The sequence below is a fragment of the Pipistrellus hanaki genome (genome assembly GCF_964339955.1).
Source record: "Pipistrellus hanaki genome assembly, chromosome: 8".
NCBI classification, from domain to species: Eukaryota; Metazoa; Chordata; class Mammalia; order Chiroptera; family Vespertilionidae; genus Pipistrellus; species Pipistrellus hanaki.
The window spans coordinates 6,812,443-6,832,822 of NC_140510.1; the positions used below are offsets into that span (position 1 = coordinate 6,812,443).

General features: G+C 40.1%; 1 protein-coding gene across 1 annotated transcript in view; it reads left to right on the forward strand.

Annotated features, from left to right (window-relative positions):
- CNTNAP5 (contactin associated protein family member 5) overlaps positions 1 to 16,047 on the forward strand; it is a 777,193-nt gene extending 761,146 nt beyond the window's left edge. Inside the window, exons 22-24 of the mRNA XM_084892213.1 lie at positions 10,002 to 10,220; positions 11,595 to 11,666; positions 14,104 to 16,047. Coding sequence (XP_084748339.1) covers positions 10,002 to 10,220; positions 11,595 to 11,666; positions 14,104 to 14,300 — 488 coding nt within the window. The 3' untranslated portion in view covers positions 14,301 to 16,047. The remainder of the gene's footprint in view (positions 1 to 10,001; positions 10,221 to 11,594; positions 11,667 to 14,103) is intronic.
- The last annotated feature ends 4,333 nt before the right edge of the window (positions 16,048 to 20,380 follow it).

Here is a 20,380-nt window from a genome sequence, read left to right on the forward strand (position 1 = left end):
CTTTCCCATTGATAATTATCAATCCACTCCCTTTCTTTGCCCCTGATTCTATTATATTCACCTGTTTATTCTGGTCTTCCAATTTTTGTTGTTGTTGTTGTTGTTGCCAATGCAAAAACTAAACCACATACATGTTATTTTCAAAACTTGAATGTCAAGAGCAAAGCTCTGGTTATTAAATTATAACAACTATGCCAAAGCAAAACAACAAAATGAGAAATCAGAATTATGGACATATTAATATTTTTAGCTACTAAATGAGTCTCTTTTGTTGCTGGTGTAGATTTTCTGAGTCCTTGGACTTGCTGCACAAGACTTTGCAGAAGACTGAAAGCTAACAGATGCTAGCATGAGCAGGAACATGATTAAAGAAATAGCTTCCACTTCAGTCTTTAATTTCTTCAGATGACTCCATGTTGGTACCTCAGTCCCTTCCATAGCCTTCAGTTTTCTTCTCCCACTTTGATGTCATCTGGGCAACTCTCAGTCCTTTTGGGTGAACGGACACAGGAGCTTCTCTGAGTCCATTGTAATGACGGACATAACACTCTGGTACCCAAATTGGCTGCATTGCTCCTTCTTTCCTTTCATTTTGAACCCAGGGTTCGACCCCACAACACTCCGGGGCCTGGCTGCTCCAGGCCTGGATGCTGCTTCAGGCCTGGCTGCTCCAGGCCTGGCTGCTCCAGGCCTGACTGCTGCTGCTCTGAGCCTGGCTGCTGCTGCTCCGGGCCTGGCTGCTCTGGGCCTCTCACTGGTAATTTAAAAATAAACCTTGCCAAAACCGGTTTGGCTCAGTGGATAGAGCGTCAGTCTGCATACTGAAAGGTCCCAGGTTCGATTCTGCTCAAGGGCATGTACATTGGTTGCGGGCACATCCCCGGTAGGGGGTGTGCAAGAGGCAGCTGGTAGATGATTCTCTCTCATCGATGTTTCTAGCTCTCTATCCCTCTCCCTTCCTCTCTGAAAAAAAAATCAATAAAATATATTTAAAATAAAATAAAATAAACCTTGACTCGTGCATGTGTGATACATATAAACCTCTTGCTGACACCAATAGCACATGTGTGTTTTGATCTGTCATTGTGGACCATGAATTTGGTTGTTTTTGTTGATATTCTGAAGCTGAAAGAAACAATGCTGTTGACATAATATCTTTGAATACCAACTATTGGCACAATGTACCTCTGAAGCTGAAAAATTTTGGATATACTTGATGGAGATGTTCACACCTATTTCAGCAATGATTCCATCAATTCAATGGATGATGCCAAAAAGGAAAATTTTTCCATCAAATTTCTTGATAGTATTATTCCTCTAGGAATGCTGTGTCATAAATTAAAATTGAAAGTAGGTGCGATCATCATACTACTGAGAAATATTAATAGTAAATGGGATCTTTGTAATGGTGCAAGATTTATTATCAAAAGATTGTGACCTAACATAATCAAAGCTTAAGTATTAACAGGGGCTATTCTGATTCTAAGAATTGATTTGTCCCCATCTGACACTGGCCTCCCATTTAGATTAATTCAAATGCAATTTCCAATGATGTTAGCATTTCGATGACAATTAATAAATCACAAGGACAAACTTAAACAGAATAGGAGCATTCCTACCTGAGCCGTTTTTGGACGTGATCAGTTATATGTGGCTTTCTCTTGAGTTCGAAGAGTGTGTGACATTAAAGTTAAAGTTGTAAACACTTCATCAGAAGGAAAATTAGTCAAGCGCTCTGAAAGTGCTTTAACTATCAATGTGGCATACAGGGAGATATTAGAATAAATTTAATCAAATTATTAGCCATTGTTTGTTTCAATGTTGTTTTATATCACATTTGTTGTTTTTATATTCTGTTTTTGTTGTTTTTGAATCATGTCTTTGCTGTTGTTATATCATGTTGTTATTGTTTATTTATTAAACAATTTATATATTAATTTATATAATTTTTACTAAATTTCTTTAACCTCTGACACTTCTATTACAGAGAAAGGCCAAGTAGCGATATTAAAACACTTCTAATTAATTTCTTTACATCCTGCATGAATTCATGCACTGGACCACTAGTTCTGAAATAAAACAAGAGTGATGGAAGTCAGTGAACAAAATGCCTTGGGGAAATGCAAAGTCATCCTTCACTCTACCAGACCCCTGCCTCTCTCTTCAGCACCATCTTTATTTTAAGGTAGAGATAACTTGACATTTCAGTGTTTTGAAATATGATGGGCTTTCTCACTCTCAGACTCATACAGGCTTTGCTTTTTGTTTGGAACATTCTTCTGGCCTTTCATGCATTATTATTGTTTATTTGTCACTTAAGAATTTACTTAAATACATTTATTCCAAGCCATTTTTTCTACATCAATATTTATTCAAGTACAGTTTATAAATCACCAATTTTATAATAGTCAAAGTATGTTTTTAAAAAAAAAAAATATATATATATATATATATATATATATATATATATTAATTTTTTACAGAGAGGAAGAGAGAGGGATAAAGAGTTAGAAACATCGATGAGAGGGAAACATCAACCAGCTGCCTCTTCCACACCCCCCACTGGGGATGTGCCCACAACCAAGGTATTTGCCCTTGACCGGAATCGAACCTAGGCTGATGCTCTATCCACTGAGCCAAACCAGTTTCGGCCAAAGTATGTGTTTTAAAATGCAAATTCTTAAAATGATAAACATTCCCCCCAAAAATCACGTTCTTGGATATCTCCACACTGTATGAGTAGAAATCCAGGAGTAGGCATTTTCATACATTCTTCTGGGAATTCTTGGCATGCCCAGTTTGATCATCATTCTCCTGGATTGTGTCAATTGTGCTCCCACAGCTACAATGATCTCCCCCAATCAAAGATTGCCTGAAATCACTGCTATTCTATTAAATGCATCTTCTAATAAAGGAAATGCCTGCTTGCTAGCGATTGTCAGTTCACTGTCCCATACAGAGAATGGTTGTCACAGAGATCCAATAAATAAATATAGGTTTTACAGAGAAAAGCAGATGTTACCCAGGTGGATGAGAAACAAAAATGCCTTCTAGGCAGAGAGAACAGTTTGCCTATTTGGGGCAGAAGGAACAGTCAGGTTTTGTGCAGCACAGATGGGTCTTCATGGGTGGGTAGAGTTTGAGAGTGAATGGCTGTAAGTCATGCTATGGAGCTGAAATTTCTCTTCACCCTATCAATAATCAACAATACATAATACCCTCCAGGTCCATCCACCTGGGCCTGAGAGGTATTATTCTCAATTTTATAAGTCAGAGAGAGAAAGACAGATACTGTGTGATGTTACTTACGTGTGGAAACTAAAGAGCAAAATAAATGGACAAATAAAACAGAGACAGACTCATAGATACAGAGTTTAAACTGATGGTTGCCAGAGAGGAAGAGAGTTGGAGGGCTGAGTGGAAAGGTGAAGGGATTAAGAAGTACAAATTGGTAGTTACAAAACAGTCATGGTGATGTGTAGTACAGTGTAGTATAGTGTACTACATTTTAGTAAAATGTAGGGAATAGAGTCAATAATTATGAAATAACTATGTATGGTGCCAGGTGGGTACCTGCAATATTGGGAGTGGGGAAACTTTGTGAAATATATGATTGTCTAACTACTATGCTATATACCTGAGAATACAGAATAATATTGAATGTAAATTGTAATTTAATATATATTTTAAATGATAATGCCATAAATAAGTGTTAAATATGGAATAATGGAAAAAAAGGAGGATACATTCAAGAGGTCTAGGTAGGAGGCCTGGATTGTCCATGGACAGGTTACTTGCTTTAGATAAGTACTTGATCTTATATCTTAGTTTTCCTATTGTCACCCTTTCTCATTTCCCAAGGGTGATTATTTACCTAGGATATTCAGATGAGATTGCCATGAAAAGCAGAAAAGCATTATAACTGGTTAATAGAGTTGACATTTCCCCTTTCAGGATTAATGACTTCATCTGAGGGACATGGTTCATGGACTGACAGTGAATCCTCCTGGTAGTTATGTCTTTGAACTGCTTGCTGCTCTGTTACCTGAAAGTCACAATGGACTCGAGGGAAAATCTCTTCATTTGTATATACTGCTCACATCTTCCATTAACATTGGTTTCCTTTATTTATATTTCATGTTGGTACAACATTTTACTCTTAAACCTCGGGTTGTATGGATCTGTATGGCTTGTAGCTTGACACTTCAGAATTCATATCTAATAAATAGCTTTTGACATGTAGTACATGTCCTTATATTCCAGAGCAATGTCTATTTTTAGCAAATTGCTATATTTTCTTCTTCTGTTTTCAAAATCCGGGGGGGAGGGGGGAACCCTAGCTGGTTTGGCTCAGTGGATAGAGTGTCAACCAGCAGAACAAAGGGTTTCGGGTTTGATTCTAGTCAAGGGCACATACCTCAGTTGCATACTCCTCCCTGGTCCATGCCCTGATCAGGGCTCGTGCAAGAAGCAACCAATTGCTGTGTTTCTCTCATATTGATGTTTCTCTGTCTTTCCTTCTCTCTTCTATTCTTCCTAAAAAATCATTGGAAAAATATCCTCAGGTGAGGATTAACAAAAACAAACAATAAAATCCAGGGGATGGGGGCGGGGGTGGGGGGGATTCCCTGATTGGCTCTATCAATCTTTAGTGTAAAAAAATTGTGAAGATGGGAAATGCTACACATTATGGGGCTAAAATCAATTTTGTGCTATTTTTCATAGCATCACTTGATTTAATAGAGGGATAGCTTTGCTTTGAGGAAATGAACGTTTGCAAAAATATGTAGAAAGTCAAGTCTTAAAACTCTGAGAAAGGTAGTCTGTAGTAACCTAAAATACTGAGTAATTCATTCAAAGTTTTAGGACCAGGCTTATTCAGTTGTGAATCCTTATTGGGTGGAAATTCAGTGGAAAAACCTCATAGCAAGCACATCAGAATTCACATCTGAGTTCTCCCATACAAATACAAAGGTCACCTGGGCATGTTGAGAGCCATTGAATGTAATAAACAAATTTGAAGCTCCATGGATGAGTAGTAGGAAGAGTAATAATAATTAACAGTAATAATAATAAATGCATTTATGGACACTAACCTAAGAATCACACTTCTATTGTTATATATATTCCCACCACAATTCATGTGGTTGGTACTATTAATCACTATTTTACAATTGAAGGTCAGAAATGAGAACACACATGTCATCTGTGGAAGAGCCTGCTTTGTCAACAGGAAGCTAATGCATGTCAGAAACCATATATCAGTGATTTAAAAAATATTTTATTGAAATTATTGTGGCGACATTGGTTAATAAGATTATACATGTTTCAAGTGTGCAATTCTATAATATGTCATTTGTAGATTACATTGTGTGTTCACCACCTGAAGTCATCTCCTTCTGTAACCATTTATCCTGCCTACTCTCTTTACCTGCTTCTTCCACCTCCCTTTTCCTCTGGCAGTCACTAGACTGCTGTCTGCAGCTATGCTTTTTGTCTGTTTGTTTTTGCTTAGTCAATGATTTTTAAAGTGTGTTGAAAGAGCTAAATCAACTAATATGCTAAGTGTCCTACAGTTCCACAGTTTGACTGGTAGCTATGATGCGCACTGACCACCAGGGGCAGATGCTCAACACATAGGCATGGAAATATGGAACAGACTGATAAATCTCAGAGGGAAGGGGAGCGGGGAGGGTTGGAAGAGATTAACCAAAGATTTTATATTTGTGCACTGGTTGGGATTCCTCAGCCTGGCCTGTGGGGATTGGGCCAAATCTGTGCACCAGGCCTTCTACATCCCCTGAGAGGTCCCAAATTGTGAGAGGTTACAGGCCAAGCTGAGGTACACCACAAGTGCATGAATCTGTGCACCAGGCCTCTAGTTTTCAAATAAGATGTTCTGTAGGTAGTTGATGTTTGTAAGATACCTGTGGTTTCTCATGGTGGTGGTACATACTCTGTGGAGAAAACTTGTAATTCTTGATTGGTTGTAACTTTTATATGTTAGCAGAAAAGGTTGGAAAGAATGAGGAACAGAATAGAGGCCATCCCCATGGTAGGGCCTTGGTCACACCCTCCTTCCACTCCCTCTGTGGAGCCACATTCATTGTCAAGTCTGTCTTCCATATCATTGCTCAGCTTAGCACATATCACAGTCCCCTCACCTTGTTCCATATGAATAGAATGCAGCAGTAACCTAAAAACGGAATAAAATGTATTAGGAAATGCACTATGTCTTCAATAAAACAGAGTTTACTGAGTTTTGGGAAGCATTCAACAAAAATTACTTGTGCTTTTCTTTGCAAACTATTTCTTAGCTAGTTTATGTTAAAATACCCTGCCTAGGATGTTTTTGAGAGACTTTTAAGTATCTCAGCTTAGGTAAAGAATTTGGCATTTCCAGGCATAGAGACTTTGATTTTAATCTCAACTTTGCCAAATGATCCTCTGTACATCTTCTAACTTTTAACAGTGTCAGTATCTCCATCTATAAATTTTGAATGATAATAGAATATAAATGAAATAAATTTTAAGGAATAGTAATTATATTGTAAAAACAAGTAGGGTAATTAAATAGTAGGTATTTAATAGACAGTGAATATTGAGTACTTGAAGCTTTTAATTATTTTAGCAAGCAACTTCTCCCTATCACATTCTCCCTTAACAAGATTATAAAAATAATTTGGAACCATCCTAAATTTGTTTGCCTATCTCTACACTAGTAAGAATCTGAGAAATCATTATATCAGGCCTCATACTGAGAGTACTTTCTCCTGTGATGATTTCATGTTCTCTTTCTTTCTATTAAGAAACATCTCAAAGTTTTCATACTTATTATACATCTAGAAGAAATACACTTCCTCAGAAATAAGACTTTATTTAAAACAGTTCTTTCTTTAAGGAGAGAATGTCATTTTCTGGTATTTCCCGTGGTTCATCCATGTGCCTATTCTTGTACCTGGAGCTTGTATTCATTGAGTCATCATAGTGATGACCTTCAATGATCTTGCCAGCTTTCTGGGCTTCTTTCTCACTGGGTTCAGGATATGAGATCTGGTGCTGTTAACTTACACCCTCGAGATATAGCAACATTGCCATGTCACTTTCCACTGCTTCCAAATCCTATAAAGCAAAATGTTATGCCAGTGTATACTTTCTTTTGGCCTCCTCCTCTGCATACTTCTGCTCTGTAATTTTATCCCTGATAACTGTCAATCACCAGCTACCATGCATTCTGAATTATAGCTGGTTACATTGAAGTTTTGAGCCATTCAACAAGTAGCACCCAGTCTTAAAGCTTCTTGATCTGGAAGACTATTGCATAACACTGTCCAATAAATCTTTTATGAGATAATGACATTTAAGGCTATGATAAGAAGTAAACCTATGAATTTTTCCAGTAGGAAGTAACGACTATGCACCAGCACTTCAGGATATCTGGGGAGTTATCACAGAATTCCAGCTCTGGAGTGGTGGGGAGAATAATGACCCACAAAGACATCCAAGCCCTAACTCTCAGAACCTGTGAATGTGTTAAGCCAAGGGTTTAAGAGGAGTTAAGTTTGCAAACAAACTTGCTGCTGCTAAGCAGCTGGCCTTAAAATGGGGTAATCACCCAAGATTATCTGGGTGATCCCAATGTAATTGCTATGGTCCTTAAAAGAAGAAGAGAGGGCAAAATAAGAGAATTATAAGTAGATGTAATGGAAGGAAGGCACAACAAATAGAACTTTGCTGGCTCTGAAGGTAAAAAAAAAAAAAAAGGCAGCTGTAAGCCAAGGAACATGGTGACTTTATGATCCAGAAAAAAGCAAAGAAATGCATTTTTCCCTGGAACCTCTAGAAGAAATGTACCCTGTAGCACCTTGGTTTTAGTCCAGTAAGACCCATTTAAAGATTTCTACATAATGTAAGATCATAAGGTGTGCTATTTCATGCTGTTCAGTTTAAGTTTATGGTAACTTGTTGCCTGGCCATGTAACAATTCACAGGGCTTGTTTTCCTTTTCTGTGAGAAGGATGACACGCTAGTGAGGTTTGCATGTGGGTACTGCAAATCCTGGGAGATCACTTTGTAAAGTATATGGTTGTTTAACCATTATTCTGTGCTTAAAGGGGGAGAGTGTAAAGAGAGTAAATCTAGAAAAAGAATTAAGGGATGTTAATTTCTCATTTACTTCCATGTTCTAGTGCATCTTTTCCTAAATGCTGCCAACAAAATGCTTGCTTAGAGGTCATGGAAGCACTCTTTGACTGTTTATGGATTGAAATGTTATAATTGATACTGATAGAGAGGAAAGTCTCTGCACTCTTCCAAAAAATAAATCCTCATAACATTCTTTCTCATCATTGATGTATCTCACTCTCCTTCTCCTTTCCTCTCTGAAATCAATAACATGTATTTTAAAAAATAAATTATCATAATAAAATATTTGAAACATCTAATAGTGTCAAAACTATTACACCTCAAGGGGAAAAGGGGGCTTATTGTGTATTATAGTTTTATATGATTCCATCATAGCAATTTGTTCAAATGATTTCTGTTAAAAAGAATAGGCCACTGAGTAATCTTAATACAAACATTGAAGAAAATGAGACATTGGTCTTTCTTTGAGTCACAAATGTTTGCCTCTTCTTCTTTTATAAAGACTCAAAGATACTTTGGGAGGTTGAATGCTGTTTTAGAAAGCCAGGTTCACAATGAATACCATGGACAGAACTAAACAGGTGAAAGTCTTAAACAGAAGGTCCATCTACACAGGCCACTTAGCACATTTGAAGGTCATAAACTTCTGGGAAGACATTTTGACTTATAATTTCTCTGTCTGCCTCTTTTCACTTAATTTTCTTCAATATGTTTGAGTTAAGTGTTGTAATGAGCATTGTAGTATGTTTCAACTAATTATTGGCATTTATTGATAAGTGTTGATGGGAATAATGTTATACATTCTATAAAACATCTAGAGCATAGGAGAGATTTATTGTCTTTCTTACAGCTTATAAAATATGTGAATAAAAATTAAAAGTTTGAAACATTTTCTCAAAGCAGAGATGGCCCTAGCATTTTTTAAATGATCTGTCGTTGATATATTGATTCTTTAGTGGAAAAAGTGTTTGGGGAGAGGACATAGAAAGAGATAGGGGGTGAATTTCCTAATTCAAAAATAAGGTAATATCTGTGATTTTATTTTATTTTATTATTTTTTAACATTTTAAAAATATATTTTATTGATTTTTTACAGAGAGAAAGGGAGAGAGATAGAGAGTCAGAAACGTCAATGAGAGAGAAACATCGACTAGCTGCCTCTTGCACACCCCTTACCGGGGATGTGCCTGCAAGCAAGGTACATGCCCTTGACCGGAATCAAACCCGGGACCTTTCAGTCCGCAGACCGATGCTCTACCACTGTGCCAAACCGGTTTTGGCAATATCTGTGATTTTAGACATTATTAAAAATAAAATAAAATGGTTGCCAGACAAAGGAGGCCTGGGGATTGGGTAAAACAAAAGATAAAGAGTTTAAGTACAAATTAGCAGTCACAAAATATTTGGGGTTGTAAAGTACAGCATAGGGTATATTGTCAAATACACACACACACACACACACACACACACACACACACACACACTAGAGGCCCAGTGCAGGAAAATCATGCATTGGTAGGGTGTCCAGGCCGGGCTTCTGGCTGCCACCTGCTGGCCAGGGCCTCCCTTCATTCCTCTGCTTCCCCCTGGTGGTCAGCACACATCATAGCGAGCGATTGAACTCCCAATATCTAGGTCAAACTGCATATTAGCCTTTTATATATATGGATTGTTCCAGATGGGTATTGCAAATACTGAGGAGATCACTGTAAAGTATATGATTTTTTAACCACTATGCTGTACACCTGAAGCTAAAACAAAATAATTATAAATATAAAATGTAAACAATAAAGTTTTTTTTAAAGAAGATATAGAGCATAGTTTGGAAAGAAAGGCACTTGTCTTTCATGTTGCAGATAATGCCGAATTAGATTCTGAAGTCGCTACAGCAAACAGCCTGGGTTTTGTTGGGTGCCTGTCTTCAGTCCAATATAACCACATAGCTCCGTTGAAGGCAGCTCTGCGCCACACGACCATCGCACCAGTGATCATTCGAGGAGCCCTGACAGAAGCCAGCTGTGGCTCTGGGACGGATTCAGATGTGAATGCAGTGACTACGGTGCACTCTTCCTCAGGTATACAAGAGAATTCCCAATGGAATTTACATCAGTAGCACTACTTTTGATGTCTTCAAAAACTTCCAGGTTAAAGATTAATATTACTCAGTTCCTTATCTGAGTGGTTAAAAAGTATGATTGATTTTTCATGGGTAATTTCCATATGTGTTAATATAATCCTACTTTTAATACAATGAGTATTAGAACTAAAACCATGTTTGCATATATAACTGTATAGACATATACTGGTTACTACTGTTCAAATGGTTTCTTCTCTAAGGATTAAAGAGTTTGGAGCTCAGAAAGGCAAGCTGGCTGTTGACTAATACAAGTTATGTGATTAAAACCTACTTTTTTAATATAGGAAAGCCCTACAGCACATTCACCCTCACACATCTGTTTTACACTCAGTATCTTATCATGTTCCTGATCATCCTGGATGTCTTGAAGTATTTGTTTTAATCTAGCTTGGTAATCAATGCTGAATAAGCTATTAAATATCAGCACAGAAAAGACTGAGTTTTGCTGCCTGCTCACTCTGATCTCGGCATTTTCCTGCAGCAATGAGGTGCAATAGAAAGAACCCAAATGTGAAGGTTGGCCAGCCTTGCTTTAATTCCAAATCTTCTGTGAATGAACTTTAGGACTCTGGACAAGTTCATTACTTGTATCATTGTAATTAATGTCATTATCTGTGAAACAAGAAAAATAAAGAGTATTCAGGCTATAGTCTTTCCCTCAGGAATAAGTGATCACAGGGACAGGTGCTGCCGGCCCTGGAAATCCCACATGAACTCTGTATGAGTGTCATTAATGCACTTGCAGATTATGTGAACTTATCTAGCTCAATATCACCAGACTGTGACTCAGACCCACATACATGTGCTCTTAAATGCAAGGCACTTTTCCTTATCCCATGGACGCTAACCCTCTCCTTACTGAGGGTTTGAGACATTAATTCTTCAGCACTTTTGTCCTTCCCTGTCTATGGGCTTAGTGTCCTCTTGCAGCAGGAGCAGGGGCATGTGTGCTTGAGGTGAGAAGCCAGTGTCGTGCGTAGAAACTGCCCAGCCAAGCACAGAGGGTAGGCCAGGAGGGAAGCTGTAGGACACAGCACACATGGGCAGGGTACTGCCATCACCTGTCTTAACCACGGACCTTACAAATTACAGAAGCTTACCGGATCATGCTACTATGGGTGTTAAGTAATGTGTTTCAAATGCTTTTTTTTGTGAATGTTTGCTTTATTTTTTCCCCCCTCAAAATCTCAACCCACCACCATTTGGGAGCAACCGGTCTCATCCTCAAGTGTGTGATCCCAACTCGGCACAATAGTCCTCCTCCCAGGCCTTTCAGTGTGGAGTGACGGCTCCTGTTTCTTGCTTCTTTCAGACCCATTTGGAAAGAGAGATGAGCGGGAACCACTTACCAATGCAATTCAGAGTGACTCGGCTGTCATTGGAGGTAAACCATTACTTGTTGATGAAAACAGAAAAGGCACAAGTAATTCAGTCCTTTGGAGAAGTGTATCTGAACCTTTCTTAATGCCATCAGCACCCAGGGCCCCACGGTCCCTGCCAGTCCATGAGCCTTTTCACAAACAGTTCTATGTGCTGTACGGTGCCAGCAGCTCCATGGATGCACCCCGCCCCGATTCTCAGGCAGCTGACTACTGACTCAGCAGCTGGATAGTTTACTGGGAGACAGGCAGCGTGCATTGCATTCACCTCATCCAGGTGGCTGTTTTCCTGAAGCACAAGCCAAGCAAACCAGTAAAATTGTGTATGGGAGAGGGCCATACTGGGGCAGACAGATGGGGGAAGCTGCATCCTGTTGAGTTTGCTCCATAAGTGGTTTGGGTTGGATCTAATGAGCTGGGAGTGAAGCCCTCAGCCTGTAGTTTTGATCCAGTGGCACATGGTACAGAGCAGATCTTGGCTGCTCTGAGGTGAGCTCAGCTCCCCCTCTCCCGTGGCATCCCCTGGTCTCACTGCCTGCTGGCCTCCCAGCCCCGTTCATTCCCTCAGCTTGCTGCAGCCTCCAGGAGTCTTGATTTTTCCATCTGGGTCTTGCAACACAGATTGCCTCCCAAACCTGTTCAATGACAGATGCCTGTGAGGTGCTAAATCCATTTCCATCTGAGGACCACAGCGTAGCCTGCCCCATCCCTGCCTCTGGCAGTTAGGTGGGGTCCTTTCTGAAGATGGCAGTAGCCACTAATTTAACTTCAAATTAATGAGCCCCAACCTTGGTCAGGGCTTGTGCTCAGGATAGAAATAGAGGGCGAAAGCTATGGGCACTGCTCGCAAAGAACCCCTGGTCTGGTGGGGGACAGGCCGGGCAAACAGGCAGCACAGAGGCCAGGAGCAGTGCTCTGAGGGGAGTGCTAACCCTGTGGGAGCACAAAGGCGCAGCCTGGCAGGGGATGGTGAGGAAAGAAAAGCTGCCTCCTTAAGGAAGTTCCTAAAATGTCTGATATGAATTTCTGCTTCCGGAAAGAGTCCAACTTGATTTTATTTGGCAACAAGGAACATAGGAAATAATTTGGTGCCTGCTTCTCTTCCTGTGATTAATTTCTCATTTGGCAAGTGAGAAAAAACCTATGTGGCCTCTCCCTTTTCCCCACCCATGTCATCCTTCTGCAAGTACCAACAAGAGCAGGAAAGTCCCCTCATCCTCAGGGGACACTGTGAGGCCAGCACAGCCTCCCACGCTGAGCACCGCCATTCCTGGGAGTCACCCACCACCCAGTCAATCATAAGTTTGGTAGCTTAGGAGGTTTCACCCTGTCTGGTTTAAAGAGTAGCAGATATGTTACATAATGCTGTGTCTTAGTCAGGGCCTCAGCTCTGAAAAAATCCATAGGGGGTACACATTTAATGTATTTAACTCTCTAAGATTCCTGTTTACATAAATCATAATGCAGGGTGTTCAAAAGTGGCTTTGTGAAATACACATATTTTACCAATATCTATCCTGCTTAAAGGAAAACAGAAGATTGCATACTAATATCTCAACAATATTAGTAATAACTTATCTTTGAAAATAGTAAATAGTTTTCAAATGTTAATGTTGAGAAACTTTCATTCCTGTGCAGACATAGCCTCCTTTTAAAAGTGGCAGTGTCCACATTTTTAATATCCCTTTGCTGACTTTGCTCTTCATATCCCAAGAGCCTTCCTGGCAAAGATAGAAATAAGACCTTAGAGGTCAGCAAAGGGCGATTCGCCAAGTAGGTCCAGCAAAATCACAAACAAGCAAAGTGGGAGGAATCTGACACAATTGGGCAGAAACTTGCATTTCAGCTGGCTTTGCGTTTCCGAAGGGCAGAGGCATACTGTCTCTAGCTGGCCTGGAATGGAAGCAGCAGGCAGTTTGGGAATGCCCTGAATGTTTGGGAAGCATTTTGTTATTAATCAAACTTTTTAGCAAAGTAAACATATACATCACCACATTTACATCGGTAGAGCATTATTGTGATGTGAGATAGTCAAATATTATTTCCTAGGATGCAAAAGTAGTTATAAAATCCTTATTTGCAAGGTTATAAAAATGTGCTAATTACAACTGATTCTGACACATTCTTTAAAGAGAATCTTGAAGAAATTTATTAAAATATTTTGCTAGTGTCATTACATATTTATTGTATAGCAATCTTAGTCCATTCAATGCAATCTCTGATGTCAACTGGCTTTCTCCCCATTCTGGAAGAGGTTGCTTTTTATACTTGAAGACTGAGGGTGTTTCAGGTGGTCTTTGTTTCTGGGCATGTGGCAGAGCTTTATTGTTGTTTTGTTTTGTTTTCTTTTGTTTCCCCCTAAGCACTTCCTTGTCTGGACCAAATCCTCTCTGGAGTGGCTGAGTGTGACAATGTTTTCTCTCCTTGCCCCTTTCTCCACAGGAGTCATCGCAGTGGTGATATTCATCATCTTCTCCGTGGTCGGCATCATGGCGCGGTTCCTCTACCAGCACAAGCAGTCACATCGCACCAGCCAGATAAAGGAGAAGGAGTACCCAGCGAACGTGGACAGTTCCTTCAGAAATGACATTGACTTGCAAAATACAGTGAGCGAGTGCAAGCGGGAATATTTCATTTGAAAATCTACAGGGTCAACGAAAACTCTTGTTTAATTTTTTCTTCTCCTTTTTCTCCGTCTCTTAATTCGTCCTTTTCTTTTTCTTATTTGTTCCTCCTTTATTTTCGGGTCATACCTGCATCAACCATGGCATTCCCCCCGACCCAGCCCAGAAGACCAGGCAGCTATGGCCACTGTCTTCCTTTAACAAACCTATTGTGTTGGTAATGATCACTCGAGACTGGTTTTACTTCTAGACAAGGGGAGACACGTGTGCAATGAGCATATGCAGTCCTGTATTCTAGTTTCTCAGATGCACCTTCAGTCAGTCCAGCAGGCTTGCTTTGAACCTGAGGTTGACTTAGCTGTGTGTCAGTCATCTTTGATGTCCTCCCCATCTCAAGTCTGTTCCGACCAGGGAACTGAGGGTAGGAAAGTAGATGCTAGAGGCCTGACATCTTTCAGTGCCATTTTAAAAGGAACAACAGAGGATTATTTTGTGTTAACATTTATACCACAGGAATCCCATTGACCTAACTCATAATCTTTTTTCACTCTGACTCTTATCCTCTGAGCATTTTAAACTCAGGTGCCCTGATGGCAGTGAGCTGTCCTTGTGCTCCTGCCTTACCACTCTCTCCAGGGCCGACACGCTGAGCAGCACACTCCAGCGGCAGGAGTCCAGCCCAGCATTAGAGGAAGCATGGGATAGTGGCATAGGAGGAGGAAGTAGATGTTCCATAGCTTCAAAATGCCTCCGCCAACTTCATAAGGAACGTTAGATAGGTTAGTCCTGGGATTATTATACATATATATGAAACATAAAACATTCGAATAACAGTTTAAATTGGTTCCATGAACAAGCTTAAGCCACCTTAATTTAGCTTTAAAGAAAAGACCACACAAAAGAAGAAAAATACCAACCAAACACAATTCTCCTCTATCCACTCACTAGACATCTGGTGAAGAAAGGAGATGCAGGTTGTATATTTCAGAGCAGGCATGGCCCACCTGTCCATCATGCCAGCTCGTAGGAGGTTCAGGATTCACTGGCATCTGAGGCAGGTTAGCTACAGCAAATCCCCCCTGCTCACCTTCGGAGGAGCCCATAGCTCTGGAGCATATCACATTATCAATTCTGCACACATGCACACTCACACACACACATACACACGTCTTCTTATAGGCATAATATGCTAGACAAGGTGGTGACAGATTTCCGAGTCTTTGCCCCTTTGATGACAAAGCATCGAAGAAACTCAATCATTCCTTCTAGAAGGCATCTTGAGCTCAGTCACCAGGTGGAGGTAAGAATGCTGGGATCTTGCTGCAGCATTATCCCTCACCCTTTGCCTCTGGGCCGAGTTGGAGAAAAACATAGGGGGAGCAATATAAATGCCCCAGCATGTGGGCAAGCCCATATGATGCTCCACAGAAGTGGAACGTTCTTACTCCTTCTCTAAACAAGGCTAATTCTGTTGGGGAAACACTCACCACATCACTGTTCCCAGCCTTGACAATGAGATTCCTTCTTGTTCCCAGTGAGCATACCAGAATTAAGGCAGTCTTGCCTGAGGAGGCTCCCAGTGAGGCACGCTCTGGCTTCTTCCGGACTTTTCGGGCTCTGCTTTCAGAGAACGTGGTGTAAGGACTTACTTTGTAATCTATTTCTCAATTTTAAGATGTTCTAATTACACAGGCTCTCCTTGAAATTCTCTCTGAATTGTTAATTATTTCATCATTTCCATTATATATTTTTGCTAGTAAATTTGTTTTAATGTGATTCTACAAAAGGCACTATTTTTTTTCCCCTTCTCCTTTAATAAGATGATCTATTAATAGGAGGAAAGATCTTTAAATACTGTTTTTTTTTTCCCCTGCCCTGTCCTTTCCTATTTCCACTTTTGCTTTTGAGTTTTCTATTTCTATAAAAAGTCTGTATAAATCGGCCATTTGCTGGGCTATGCAGTGCTTTGTCTCTGGAGATTAAAGTGTCCAGGAAATGTAGTGGGTTTAGCCTGAAGCCTCTCTGATAATGAAATGGAAAGGAAAAGGAAGGTGTGAGTAATAAAGCTGGGAAAAACAAGGATGGTATTTTGCTGATACAGGGCTTACGGAAGAAGTGGAGGACTAGACAGGCCAATGTAGAGTAGTTGCTTTTCTCATCTGCATATATGTGACCATAGGCCGTTGCAATGCTCCTTCTTGCCACTGAGAACCTGCCAGTGGACCTCCCTGCATATCCTAGGCCTGCAGACAAATGACAAGACAGTGCACTCTGCATGCTACTCTTAGAAAAGAGTCTCGGGGCCGCAGTAGAAATAATTTTACAGGGTGCGATTATTTCATAAACTCAGCAAACCTCCTTTTACTGGATGCATATGACAGCAAGTGAGCTGCCTCCTCCAAAGAAAACTCAATTTTCAGTTAGAAATGGTGCCAGCTTTGCCTCTCTTTTCTCAGTGATACCACGATCCATGTTGGTTGTGAAGTTTCTTAACTGTGTGAGTTTTTCAATCTTTGAACAATTATACTCTAAAAAAGATTTTGAAATATTTCTCATCCCTCCTTTACCACCCTTCCTGCTTCAGTAATCACATTTTCTGAATGCCTGCTCTGGCCAAGGGGACTATCATACATTTCCACTTTAATCTTCAGTCTTTGTTAACTGCTGTTTACATGAAAAAGTAATCAAATATGGTCACCATACAGTAAAACCAAAAATCCCTGTGTAATTTTACATTCTAAGGGGGCTATTTCATTGATATCCTTCCACCAAACAAATGTATTTATGCAAGCAATAGTGCATCTGTTTACCATATAACATATTTAACACCCACTGCATCATCCATTGTATCAGTTAGCTAGATTGCCACGGTTTCTATGAGAATTCATCTGGAGAATTAGAGACATGTCTCTTCTCTAGATATATTTTTATGAACAACTTAGACTCTTCTATTCACTCTCAACTGCAATGAGAGATTTATCCTAAGGATCCTGGGGCAGCTTTTTAAAATAGGTAATATTCTCTTTAATGTTAGCAGGCATGGTAATAAGCCAACTTCCCCCTTTTGCCACCATAAAAGCAGGACCAGAACAAAGAACTAGATTGCTCCCTTCTTCCTTTCTTCACTCATGAGGTATTTACTCAGTGCTCAGTACCCCAGTGGCTGTGCTAGATTTTGGGTGTGAAATATAAATTACACCTTGTGCTTACCAAAAGTCTAACACATTTTGTTGCAACGGGCATATCTTGTTATAGTAAGGTATGCATAAAGTGCTGTAGAATGTCGAACAAAGGTACTGCACAATTATTTTTGTGAAGCCCTTGCTATAGACTTAAAAAAAACAAAACAGGCAAATTTCTGGAAAATATTTGTAATCCTTTTTCTTGTTTATTACTTTCACCTTCAATAAGCCGCTTTTTCTCCTCCTCAAAGCAAATGCATATTGATGCAGAAATGTTCCTGCAGGGGAAGGCAGAGTGAGCCTTTAGGGGCAGCAGGAGTAAATGTCCCTGCTCTAAAGTATATCTGGAGGCTTAATTCTCCTTATTCACTTCTGGTTTGGGATTCTTAAAAGCCCCTTCCCATCAACTAGCCCAATGTGACAATTTAGGAACCTCTTCTTCACCTCTTCTCCGGCCTCCTCTTTTATTAATTCTTCTTTAACATACAGTAGGACCTATTGCATGCCATTGCGTTCCCAGATGCTATTAGGGGTCTTTGTTGTACTCAAACTCCTCCTAGAACTCTCTTTTGTCCTGATGAGATCTCTGAGAACCAGAAGATGTGTATCTTTGAGAAAATGCTAACCAAATGTTGTTGGCCATTTAAGAGAGGTCTCAGGTCTGTGCTCTGGCTGCATTTTTTCAATTCTGAAAGTCACACATGTCTCCTCAGCAGAAAGCTCATTCAGTTAGAGGAGTAGCATAGGGAGCTATAAGCAAAGAGTCTTTTCCAAGATGTTCAGAGTGATAGGAACCAGGCCATTGGAATTATCCTATATAATAAAAGCCTAATATGCTAAGTGTTCAGTTGTCCATTCAACCAATCAAAGCATAATATTCTAACGATATGCTAAGGCCGCTCAGCCACTTGCTATGATATACACTGACCACCAGGGGGCAGATACTCCAATTGATAGGTTAGCTTGCTGCTTGGGTCCAGCTATCAGGACTGAATGAGATAGGCCGGACATGTGCTGGAGCCCTCCCATGGCCTCTCCCTACCTGGCCAACCTTCTGTGTCCCTCCCTGGCCCCAATCATGCACCAGTGGGGTCCTCTGCCTGGCCTGGGCCCTCTCGCAATCTGGGACCCTCAGGGGACATGGGAGAGCTGGGTTCAGCCTGATTCCACAGGCCAGGTCAAGAGACCCCACTGGTGCACAAATTCATGCACTGGGCCTCTAGTTTCTTATAAAAAGGATTGACAATTTGATCACCAACACCTGGGCTTCCTTTAAATTCTCCCATAGCTACAGTCTAACAAAACCCCTGGCAACACCAGCCTGAACAGGGAAATTTAAGACGCACTTTCCCTTAACCTAAGTGATTGGATGCATTTAGTCTTCAGTTGTCCTAACAGTCACAAGTTGACCCATTAAATAAAGAGGGCCCCTTTTTCCTGTGGATACAAAAGGTGATTAATGGAAAAAGTTGAAACCAAACTCCAAACTTTCAGAATATCTTGAGCACAGCTGAGTGCTGTTTCATGTTTCTCAAGCAGTTTGAAAATGTTTTCTCTAAAAGACACAAAGTGTAATTGAATTACTTCCATACACTGTCCTTTAGTTGTTCTTAACATCTCCTGCTATTCCCTCACCCACACACTTGGTAAGCCATCTAGTTTTTAGATATGGTTGTCCTTGGTTTTATCACGTTTTCATAAATTTCTAGAAAGAATAAAAATGCAAGTACACACATATACAGACACTTAGTGAAAATAGGGCTGCTGTTGACGCTTTCTTCAGGACATTCTATACACATATCTGTTTAATAGGGAAAGACACACATTCCATTTTGAGGTGTCATTTATTTGAAACCATCATATAAGATTTTAATATTTTACTCTTTTGCTATTTAAGTAAATTTTTTTTCTCTTATTTTGCACTAAGGTACTCTGAGGATGAACACAAAAGCACATTTTTTAGTGAAATATACTTTGTAAGCTAGCTGTCTGTCATTTGTAGCATATAAAGTCTATGAAGTGGTTAAGCAGACATGAGCAAGAATTAAGATAAAAGTTTTTTTTGATGTTCTGAGCACAGCTGCTGGGAACATGTTGAAGAGGGATGTGTGGCAAAATCTGGTAGCTGTCCCAGGTGCAGGGGCCACTGAATCCACTATGGGCCAGTGGCACCAGCTCTTCCCATTCTCCTGGCTCCTAACTCAGGGGTCTCTTAGTGCGTTCTGATCATTGGCTCAAACACTAGGGAAAGAGGCAACATCCTGGGCTTTGCATGAAGAACTCTTTACTGCACTTTGCCTAATATTTTAAAGTCCCCAACCCTACTCCAACCACATCTCATTTTTCATGATTTTAATTTCATCAGGATTTCTCCAGAAAATTTAGAGCTATCACCATCTGATCTAATGTGCCTAGGTTGAGCACCTAGATACAACTTTAGAGAAATGAAATGGTCAGAAAAATCCTAATTCATACTCCTGAACTATCCTGATTGGAAACCCCATTGATGGAATCCCTGAAGTCATGAAATCCATAGGCATATCATAATGACAAAGAAAGTATGACACACTCCATTCCTGAAAGTCAGGGACCCTCCATCTAACACTACCTGATAATACTGTTTTCTTCAATCCTCCCTGGTGACACAGGAACACTCTTACAGATAATAGTAAAACATTAGGAGAGTAGTCCCAAGCCATTAACAAAAGTGAAGCTAATTGTTTTAGGGATTAAATCTTATCTTATTCTGATTAGCATCATATTCTTCCCTGTCTCAGATGCCAGAATAAGCTCAGAGCACAGGTAAAGGTACTGTGTCTGCAAAGGAAGCATTGCAGTACCCCGTAGAGTCTCTGGAAGACCCATAAAAAGAAACTTTCAGTGAAACTTTAAGGGATAACATTAATAGACATC